This window comes from Oryzias melastigma, linkage group LG7, assembly GCF_002922805.2.
Source record: "Oryzias melastigma strain HK-1 linkage group LG7, ASM292280v2, whole genome shotgun sequence".
NCBI lineage: Eukaryota > Metazoa > Chordata > Actinopteri > Beloniformes > Adrianichthyidae > Oryzias > Oryzias melastigma.
Window position 1 is genome coordinate 23,328,486 of NC_050518.1, and position 11,280 is coordinate 23,339,765.

Here is an 11,280-nt window from a genome sequence, read left to right on the forward strand (position 1 = left end):
AAAACTTCAGCAGATAACAAATGAAAACATCAGGATTTTTTTCTAAAACATTAGCTAAACTCAAAATTAGCCTAAAACCTCCAGTGGACAAAAAATGTTGCTAAAATAGACGCTAAAAGGCTAAATTTTTTGAAAAATTACTGTTTTATTTTTCTTCAGCCAGAGAGCCACCATGGAGAGATAAAAGAGCCACATGTGGCTCTGGAGCCGCAGGTTGCAGACCCCTGCCCCAGCCCATCTGGATGAAGCTCATCTGCTACACTATTTGTAGAGTTAGATGAGCTAATTCCTCTTTAACAGTTCTGGTAAATCGCCTGTCCATCCTGGGATAGGATCTCTCCCTCATGTTAGCATCCCTAAGGCTTCTTCTTTTTTTCCTGAATCAGGTTTTTTTGGAGCTTTTCCTTATCGGAATGGAGGGTCTAAGCGCAGGGATAACAAGTTTGTTTAGTTTAGCAGTGAGCTATTGTTTATATTTTATGACCGACCTTCTACTTCTGTAAAATTACTGCCATGAAGCCCAATTTTTGCGATGTTGGGCAATATAAATTAAATTAAATTGAAGGTTCTTCACAATTAAAAAATAATATTTGAAATTCACTTTCAGTTGATTATCAAATTCAAGCTGGCAAGACCAGCATAAAACAAAAAAAGGAAACTTTAATTTTCAAAATAAAGGTGTGTATGTGCTACAGAAATTCAAACACTGTAAACAAAACAATATAACATAATTTTCATGATTTATCAAAAAGATTTTGTAAATGTTTCAAGTTTGAAAGGAAAAATGTATCAAACACCTCGTGCGTGTAATTACAGTTTATGTCTTGACTTGACTTCTTTGAACTCTGGAAGTCAAAGGAATCATTTTTCCAGAGGCAAATTGTTTGCATGTTCATTTTGGGAAAATATGTAATCATGGCGTTCAAAATCATGTTCACTTTTGTCTAAATGCACCAATGTGAGCCCTGAGGAGTCAAAATCCTCCCCCTCTGAAAGAAAACAAGGATTGTTTGTTCCTCTTAGCAGTGAGCTCAGATCTGTGATTGGCTCCACACCAAACTGGTACTGGTTTCATGGGAAAAACCAACTCTGAGGTTTAAGAGATGAGCTTTTGCTGTTGGAAAAGTTACAAAACAAAACAACACAATGTTTACATCTGCAAAGCAAAGACTGAATCATGAAATACCACCAGTGTCCACTGCAGCCCTAAGTTATGACCCTATTAAAGGAACATTTTACATCACTTAGGAGAAGAATAGAATAGAAAGCCTATACATAGACATTCAGAAACTGTACCCTTTAAAGTGGACACAAAATACAGACATAAATAGAACTTAATTTTAAATAAAAGCAGACAAAAATGTACACAAATCAGGTGGCTTGTAGTGAAAAATTAGTGCTCAACACAATGACAACTTTGGGAAAGTAACTGTCTCTGAGTCTGTAAAAAAATGCTCACGCTAAAGTCTCAGCAATGAGAAGATGATCCATCAAATTTTCCACTGATTCAACTGATTCCACACTGATTTGTATTTATGCTATTGTTACTATTATAATAAACACAAAAAAACTGTTGTTCATTTTTCGTGAATAAAACAAACATTCACCCAACAGTAACTAGGATAGGCTCCAACAACCCTGTTACTCCCAGAAGGTTCAGAAAATGGATGGATGGAACAAAACACAGAAAGATAGAAATGTAGATAAAAAGTAAATTGTGCAGCATGACCTACAGTGTCTCTGGAAAGAGCATGTTTCAGGTTTGAATGCATCTGTTGTGATGCTTGTTTTGTTTACAGTCATTAGTTGTGGAAAAAAAAGTTTAATTAAGTGGCAAAACAGTGGAAAACATTTATGGCAAGACAAAGTTATAAAAAAAATCATCTGCAAAAACAGAAGGAGCAAACACAGAATAAAACAAACAAACAAAAAAAAACAATGAAATAAAAATACATTTGAGTAAAGTGAGGCAGACTACAAAGGGAAGTCTTCTGTCATTTATTTATATGTTTCACTTTGTGAGGTAAATTTTTGAAAATTAATAATGAAGAATTCAGTTGTATGCCATTTAAATTGTTAGATTCTGGACATTTCATAAAAAAGATAAATAGATAAACGTAGAGAAATTTAATTAAATTGATTACATCACATAATTTGGGATAAAACAGACACAATAGGATAACAATAACCTTGAATTTTATTTTATTTTTGGAGGAACAAATTGTAGTATGTTAGAAAAGTATTTATTTTAAAATATTTGCATGGTTACTTATTTTACTGCTTGCATTCAATGTAGGGATAGAGCAGCCGGGATAGCATTGCTGTGGCTCCTTTAAAACGTGAACTCCATCTCCCATCATGCCACACGGCAACACCATGACAAGCGGGAGGGAGGCATCGGCTCGGGGAGAAGAGGGAAGGCTGCGTAAAGAGAAGGACAGCAAAACGGAGTGAGAGTAGCACTTTGTGCTTCATAAATGGAGCTATTTTCCGTCGCGGAGTCACAGAACTGACCGACACAACCACGGCTCGACATGGCGAAGAACCAGGAAGTGGAGCGCATCGCCAAAAAGCTGGACAAAATGGTCCAGAAGGAGAGCACGGTGAGAGCAAACGAGAGGCTGCATCCGTGGGAAACGCACAGAGAACAGCGTCAGGTGATGAGCTTCGTTTTTGACGCTGAAATGGAGAACATTCTGGAAACAGAGTGCTGTTTACAAGCCTGTGGCTGAAGAATGTCGGGCTTTTCCACCAGAAATCTGCTGTGGTCGATTGAAACGGGCGTGTTGGTTCCTCCTGACAGCAGCTGCGCTTCCAACACGCACACCTGGAATCTGTTATCCTAACTTTGTCATTTCATTACATTTGAACTAAATTAAATTGTTTTCCATAGTAATTCTTACAATTACCTCCTTAAAAAAAAGGTTTACCAGTCATTTCATAATTCAGCACGCCCCCTCACACCCTCTAAGACAAAAAAATCCCTCTTGAATTTAGTTAAAATGAAGGGAAGGACCCTATCGTTGGAATATCTACTAATTTTTTTTAGCCTTTAGGAAATTCTCATTTCTAAAACTCGTGACAAACATTTTTAACATCTAAGAAGATTTTTTTAAGCCTCTAAATGTGGACTAAAACTATTTAAAAACTGTGAAGATCAACAATTGTCTTGGAGGACAAATTGTGGTTAAAAAGGATTTGAAAAGATATATTTTCAATTCATTTGCATAGACTGTAGTGTTGAAGTCAAAAGTACTAAAATGTAGAGAAGATCTCAGGAACATTCAGAGTTAGACAGATAGCTTAATCCAGCCCAGTCATGAAGAGAAAAAAGATTTAAGGATGTTGAAATAAGAATTAAACCAAGTTTCTTGCCCATTCCCGCGACGAGCTACGCCTGGTTCACACTGGATGCGGAAGCGCCGCGGAACAGAGGCCTCTTCCATTCGGCTCCCCCGTTAACCTATGGTGTAGTTCACACCAGGCGCGGAGCGCCGCGGTCCTCCACGGACGACTCGCACCTCGCAGCGGATCATTTTGGCGTCTGGTCTGTTTAGTACGCGAGCGATCCGTGTCCATTCTGACAGGAAGTTACATCAAGGTACATTAGAAAATCTGGTTTATTTTCAAAATATAACCAATTTTTCACAATAAAATACAGTGATTGACAAATGCCATCATGTTTTTGTATCTAAACAAATTTTAGACATGAAAATAAATATACACACACATACACACCTCTCTGTGTGTCTCAACAACAAATAAATTAAAGAAGTGTAGGCCTAATAACTACTTGCTTCTTAGCAGAAGCATGGAGTCATATTTTTAGGTCATTAACTAAAAACAAAAACAAAAAAAAGCTCTAGCAGAAACGCCTGTCGACCCTCGTGGAAAAATATGTCTGGTGTGAATTGCAAAAGCAAAGCTACCGATAAGTTGACCATAGTAGGGCTGCCACAATTATTCGACTAATCGACGACTAGACAATTTAATTTTTAGATGTATAGTCGATTAGTCTTTTTTTTTATGTCAAAATTACAGTGCATCTGCCATTGTGTTTGATGCACATGTGCAGTAGTCCTAATCCGGATTCTTAGGGATGTTATAGGAAGACACTGGTACCATAACAACACGCCAACGGCTCTTGAAAGTGTGAAAAATAAAAAAAATCAAAGACAAAAATGACCAAAGCAATGTCTGCAAGGTAGAACTTGTGTTCCATGGCAGCACTACAGGGATGCATGAACACCTGAAGAGGAAGCACTTTGGGACAGAGAAAGATAACGCTGTAGAGGGATCATCGTCTAGGTAAGCTAAGCTAGCATTAGCGCAAACTTATTAGCTAAATGTTTTCTGCGCATCCCTGCAACCTCTACCCCATTGGGGTGAAATTCCTCTGCTGAAGGGAACATCTGCTCTCCAAAGGGATCAAGTCTTTACGTTACGTTTACGAATAATTAGTTAACTAATCATGAAAATTTATCAACGATTAGTCGATTGACTCCCTATTCTGGAGGGACTGGACTCTCCCAACAACGATCCAAACTAACGTCCCTTTGTGTGGGACTTAAATGTTTTAGCAGCGTCTCGCCACACTGATGGAGACTCTGCCAAACGATGACACCAGCTGAGTGGGATCACAAGTATCTGAAACGTTTGGTGTTTGCTGTTACATGGACCTCTTCTGTTTTTAGGATGGTGCTCTTGATTTACTGAGGGAACTGCAAAACATCAAGATGTCCCTGGAGACTCTGCAGGTGAGCGACAGTAGTTCCGTCTACATGTCTGCAGAGAGAGTTCACCAGCATCCAGTGAAATACAGATCTTAACTTTTTACCCCCCATCTCTCCTCATATGAGACTAAAATATGAAAGAGTTCTGCGGTTTCAGTGTTAGGTTTTTGACGTTCTTTTGGTCCTTGTTTGTAGTCGACCAGAGTCGGGATGTCTGTGAACGCAGTGAGGAAGCAGAGCTCCGATGAAGAGGTTCAGACGCTGGCCAAATCTCTGATCAAATCCTGGAAAAGACTGCTGGGTAGGTGTGTGTTTAGCTGCTTTCAGTTGTCCTTTTTGGGTCTTAGTGGATTTGAGAAAGATCATGCTGAGGTTGCAGAGGTCACGGTTTCACGTCTAGAAGCAGGTACTGACAGAAAACCCATGAGGGAAACGTGTCCATGTGTGTGTGTCGTGCCTGACTGTGTGGTTTTTGGTCACGTCTCACAGATGGTTCAGAAGGGAAATCAGAGAAGAAGGAGAAGAAGAAGGAGGGCTCTCCTGTGAGGTCATCGTCCACCTCCAGCGACTCTGGCAGCAGTGGGAAAAGGTCTGTGGAGAATCTCAAGATAAACTTAATAGATACATAATCACACAAGAACCTGATGATAAACTGGATTGGACCATTCAATCAAAGCACTGTTATGCAACAGATCATAGAATAGCCGTTTCCATTAACTGACATTTTCTAACTGGATTTTTGATCATAAATTCTCTTAATACAAACGCCACAATTTCGAAAAAAAATGGCATTTTTCTAAAAAAAAAAAAGTTTTTGCTCTTGGAGGAGGTGGCGACACAGCTCATTATAAGCTGCGCATCATATGGAATCGTGCAGCTCCTCCGTGAAATCACCAACCAAAGCTTCATCTTTGCTTCATCTGTCGCTGGACTTTTGCGGCTTGCAGCCTGAATTAGATGCGGAAGTCTCCTCTGAGGATGAGAGCGAGAGCTGTGACAGAAACTTGAATAGATTCTGTCGTGTTTTTAAACAGAAGAAAGGTCCAGCTGCTCACTTAGAATGGTTATTATTTTAAATACTACTTCTTATGTGCATCTGAGACTTTCAATGGACTAGCTGGGCTGTAGTGGCGTCACCCAAATGCTCCCTTTTAGTCAATCAAATAAAAAAAAATACTAGTTCTCATCCATTGCTGTGTTTTCAATGACTTATCGTGAGTTGGTTTGTGCTTTATTGCTAAATTATGATTTAATGGAAACAGTCGTATCGAAACTGTGTTTTTGAAATTCCTACAATTTCGATAAAGTTTTACGCAAATGTGTAATGGAAACGCAGCTATTGTTAAAACAAAGACAAATACTTTCAAGACAAACCTCTGAGGGGTCTACTTGGTGATTACCATCCTCGCTCATGCAGAAGCTGAGAACCTTTGGAGATCCACAAATAGATATTTTTCCTAAAGCTATGTATTCAAAAGACAAAACACCTTCATATCATTGGCTACATATAGAGAACATCCCCTTTCAGGAAGAGTTTGTGCTGCTAGCTCCGCCCCCAGGCTAACATAAATACATACTTTCTCAGCTAAACACTTTCATACTTTCATTTTAAGAGCACAATACGTAATTCTTCCTATTGTGTCCCCTCTCCAAAATCACCCTACTGTGATGACTCATTTAAAAAAAAGTAGAACGGAACAGAATGTACATAAGGTTGTTTATGGTGTCAAGTTGGATTACTACGGTGGTCCTTAAGAGTCACTACTCATTATGTCAAAACGGAGGGCGCACTGCTTTTATTCTGAAGTTTCCATCGGACTAAGCGGCTAACAGAAAGTTACGTCACAGTTGGTGAGCTGCGGCAGGAAAATACAAGATGGAAGCAGCGGTGAAGGTCGTAAAATCTTCAGAAGTAAGTAATTAATGGTAAAAAATGTTTATGGTGGTGAGACTACAAACCTCGAATGTGCAAAAACTCATTAATCAACATTTGTAATGGTGGGTACCAAGAGTTAATAAACATTTCCCTTTCTTTTACTTACTTCTGAAGATTTTACGACCTTCAGAACAAAAGCAGTGCGATTTCCGTTTTGACATAATGTGTTGTGACCCTTCAGGACCACCATAGATCACATTTGTCTATACAGGTATATCCCATTTACCATTTGCCTCCAAGTGGTCTTTTGAGAAACTGCAACATTGGGTTTGCCTTAAGTTTGGAAAGAGAAGGTGGAGCCATATCACGTGTTAACCCTTTAACAGCGGAGAAGTTGCCGGCGAGACCTAAATAACTTGTGCTTAACCATTCAAAGTAAATCAGTGGATTCTGACGTGGAGAAAAGCAACATTTCATATCTACGATGTGCTACACATTACTGGCAGTGAAGTGTTGCATAGCAACACAATGAGGTTTTTTTTCTCTGCGACAAAATCAGCTGATGTACTAACTGATGATTAAAGTATCGGTTTGTTCCTTTGTCATTTCAAACTCCAGAACTCTACACGAGTTTGATTTTCAAATGTTTGTTTCACTATTGCAGCAGGAAATCTGGAGACACTCCCACAACGCCGACCACTCCCTCTACCCCCACCCTCCCCCTGATCACCTCCTTCCCTCCCGCCCCCGTCACCAGCGACAGCGTGAGGAACAAGTGTCGAGAGCTGCTGGTGGCGGCTTTGCAGACAGACGGTGAGAATCTTAGACGTCTACCTGCACGCTCCACCACCGCTGTGGTGACTGCTGTCATGAGAATCTAGAATTGAGGTTTCAAATCGCCCTTTCGCCGCTTTTGTTCCAGATGACTACAAGACCATCGGCGTGGACTGCGACCACCTCGCCGCGCAGATTGAGGATCATATCCTTCCAGCTGCAAGAGCTGTGTGTTCATTTACATTCTATTCTCTGTCTTCTAAAATAAGTGAAGAAACAAGTTTAACGTTGAAGGTGTAATAGAGTCACACCGTCTCTGTGTGTGTTTAACAGAGTCTTGGTTTGTGTGTTCTCTGGTCTATTTTTGGATCTTGACCGTTGGCGCTCACAGATCTTCCAGGAGTTTAAATCCACAGATATGAAATATAAAGCTCGCCTCCGAAGCCGCATCTCCAACCTGAAAGACCAGAAGAATCCGGACCTGCGGCGGAACGTCCTGTGTGGAAACATCTCGGCTCAGCGCATCGCCAGCATGACTGCTGAGGTCTGTCTGTCCGTCTCCCACCGAGGTGTTCTGTATGGAAGCTTATTCAATGTTCTTCCATGCATTTACATTTTTTAAGTATTTTTTTTTAATATTCTTGTCTACATTTAGTTTTACTTTCCTATTGAAACACAACGTTTGAGGCTTCTGCGTTTCTGAGTCCAGGAGATGGCGAGCGCCGAGCTGAAGCAGATCCGAGAGGCTCTGACCAAAGAGTCCATCCGAGAGCATCAGCTGTCCAAGGTGGGAGGGACGGAGACGGACATGTTCGTCTGCAGCAAGTGTCACGGGAAGAACTGCACGTACACGCAGGTCTGCGCCGTCACAACCCCGGACGCGGCGCGTGGAGCCGCTCCCCCTCGTAACCTTGCTGCGCGTTTGTGTGACAGGTGCAGACCCGCAGCGCTGACGAGCCCATGACCACCTTTGTTCTGTGTAACGGCTGCGGCAACCGGTGGAAGGTGAGGGCGGGGCTTCAGGGATGCAGGAAATGTCTTAACTTCAACAACACAAGAATCCTCATTCTGATGCTCTTTAAAACGTGAACCTCGTCTGGTTCTACTTTTTCCAGATTTCTGCAGCTTTTCTGATAAAGGCAGTCATGCATGATCTCACCACAAGGTGGCAGCAGAAACTATCAGTTTCACTACCCACTCTGCATAGTAAAGAACAATTCAGAAGCTACACTTCAATGGAACAAAATACAGGCTGTCTATGGATCCTGAAAACGTTTTATATTTAACTAAACTGAAATAAGGACTTAAAAAGCATTATATCATGATGTGAGTGAATGCTCGATTCTGATTGGCTGTTGGGTGTGGATTAAAAAGCAGTTATAATGCCCACCAAAAAAAGAAGTTCCGGTCACACAGCCCAAATGTTCTGTATCACTCCACAGGCTTCTTTAAAACATACTTTTCTTTCATCATCTGGACAAAAACAAACAGTAAGAGGAGAACTTTCTCTGAACTGATACTTTATTTAACCTATTGTGACGATCAGCATGTATTTCGCTTTCCTTTTGTAATGTAAAGGAGTACGAGGAGACAAATTAACAATCAGCAATCCCTACAGTTTCTGGCTCATTTTTAAACTTTTTTTCTTCTGTCTGATTCCAGTTCTTGGCAACATATTTTCATATTTGTAGTTTGTAATCCACAGAGTATAATTTATTTTTGGAGAATTTTTGTTCAGTCTTTCTTAGTGGTCTTTTTAAGTTGCTGTTAACAGTTCACATTTTCATTTAGATGGATAACACAAGGCTACAGTGCCCTCAAGTGGCTGTTAGTGGAAAAATAAACATTTTTTAACAGCTCTGAATCAACTTTTTCTGGCTGTAGACCTATATAAACAGGGCTTTAAAGTTGCTATCTTTTTTTAATTGCCAATTTTTTTGATAAATTTAAAATAAAATTGTTTAATTCTTGAAACTATAGTCAAAAACCGTCTATGTGCTGCCCCCCACAGGTTGAAACGAGATATTGCAGTTCAATGGGGGTGGGTGGAGTCAGCCTCCCACTTCCCTGTTTGGTCACCCTTTAAATATCATACAAAATTCACATGCAAGTGGTGCCTTAAACTGCAAAAAAAAAATGTAAAATGACAAAATCTGACAAAATCTCAAACAAACTTTATGAAGTTCTAAAGCTTGAACTAACGAACTCTCCATGTTTTGTTTCTCCAGTTCTGTTGAAGACCATGTGGAGGATTTCCCTTTGGAATCAAGCTCACGGAAATGATTCAAAAGTAATAATTTTCATTTTGACCTTTTTTTTATTTTGTAGTTTTTTTATATTTATAATGCTAACAACTGTAAACTATTTGTAAGGAAATATGCAAGTTGATGTTGTCTATTGGTTGAATTCATTTTGTACGGAGCACTTAGACTTTGACAGCAGATTCAAAGTGTAGCCGCGCATTAATCGCAGTAGCGCCTCGTGGAGACGACGGATGTGCCTTTCTTTGCTATGATGCACTGACACATGCTGTAATAAAGGTACTGCTGAAATCAAACCACATCCATTGGGCTTCACTTCCTGCTTCAGGTTTGTAAGTATGAAGAGATAATGTTGACTATTTGGTCAATGAAAACATGTTTTTGAGTTTTTAACATGTCTGTTAAAACTTTTTTATGCAGCAGCTGTGAAGTTTGACGTTAGCGAGACATAGCTATCATAATCAGACAGGGGTGGATTAGGGGCGGAGCTACTCAGCTCCAAAAGCCACGCCCCCTCAGAGGAGATTTTGGAAACAGAGGCTTCAGATCAACATGAAAAATAGCTTTTTAAGACCTTTAGGTTGTGGCATTTTGGTTAAAAACTTCATAATCATTAAAACACTACTGGGAACCATTTTTTTTAAATAAAAGCTTGTGAGAACTGGACTGAGTGACCCCTCCCCTCCATGTCCCTAATCGGAAGTAGCCGCTGGCTCTGAAAAGCTAAAATCCTATATACTTCGATAGAGAAATACTCCTATTTGTCAGAATAAATATTCTTGCTCTGATACCTTTTTTACATGTTCTTGCTAAAAGTACTTTGTTTAATGATATTTCTATAGTTCAAGTTATTAACTGGCCAATCAGATGCCTCACTACTAACCCGCCATTGAAGCTTTTCATTGGAAGAACACACCTGATCCAGGTAATCGGCACCGAGTCTGACCGGATTTCTGGAAAACCAGACGTAAGCCGGCCCTAGAGTCCAACACTTCTGACTCGGACCAATCACTGCTTCCTGATGAGGTCTGACTAACATGATGGCATCAAAATGGCGACTACATTTACTTCATTTTTGTTGGAGCCAGATGTAAGTAACTTATTTTCTATGGATAACATCACACATGCTCAATCCAGCAGAAATCAATCCTGTTATCCTTCGATCAGCTGATATCATAATTATTGTTTAGGAAATAAAAACAAGTTCAGTGAAACTTCAGAGTTCCAGTTTGGAGCAGCAGCAGTCCCTCAGAATGAAGAGCAGAATTTAGGTTCCTCGTCCGTCTGAACCCACTCACTAAAGCCCATGGGGGGTCATCCTGCACGCTTCAGCTCTTACTGAAGAGTTTGAGTCACATGACCAGCAGCAGATGTTGCAGGAGTTTCTCTTCACTGCAGCTTTGAGGGGAGACGATGGATCTCGTCTCCATGATGCAAGCAGCTATGAGTGGAGGTGTCCTGTAGAGGGCGCCAACTGCCAGTGTGTAGGATTGACCGTCAAACTCAGAGTAGTTAAAAAAAAGAATTTCACTAATGTGAACTTGTTTTATAATTAATTAAACTACATTATGTTAAGTAATTATAGATGATGGACAATCGTAGAACTAAAGGCCTTAAAGTTGAGTAGACAGGAGTT

The 11,280-nt window shown here is 40.1% G+C and overlaps 1 protein-coding gene across 1 annotated transcript; it reads left to right on the forward strand.

Moving 5' to 3' along the window:
* The first annotated feature begins 2,370 nt into the window (after positions 1-2,370).
* On the forward strand, positions 2,371-9,945 carry tcea2 (transcription elongation factor A (SII), 2). Its single transcript, XM_024293964.2, has 10 exons — positions 2,371-2,603; positions 4,695-4,757; positions 4,929-5,034; positions 5,223-5,322; positions 7,274-7,422; positions 7,532-7,588; positions 7,773-7,927; positions 8,093-8,239; positions 8,317-8,388; positions 9,612-9,945. Exons 1-10 carry the CDS (start codon positions 2,535-2,537, stop codon positions 9,618-9,620), a joined length of 927 nt encoding a protein of 308 aa, XP_024149732.1. The 5' UTR covers positions 2,371-2,534; the 3' UTR covers positions 9,621-9,945.
* Positions 9,946-11,280: the final 1,335 nt, after the last annotated feature.

Bases quoted from the DNA above. Each gene is read 5' to 3' on its own strand.
- tcea2 (XM_024293964.2), top strand. From the start codon at position 2,535: ATGGCGAAGAACCAGGAAGTGGAGCGCATCGCCAAAAAGCTGGACAAA. The intron at 5,323-7,273 runs GTCTGTGGAGAA...TCACTATTGCAG, and splicing joins TCTGGCAGCAGTGGGAAAAG to CAGGAAATCTGGAGACACTC. The intron at 8,240-8,316 runs GTCTGCGCCGTC...TTTGTGTGACAG, and splicing joins AGAACTGCACGTACACGCAG to GTGCAGACCCGCAGCGCTGA.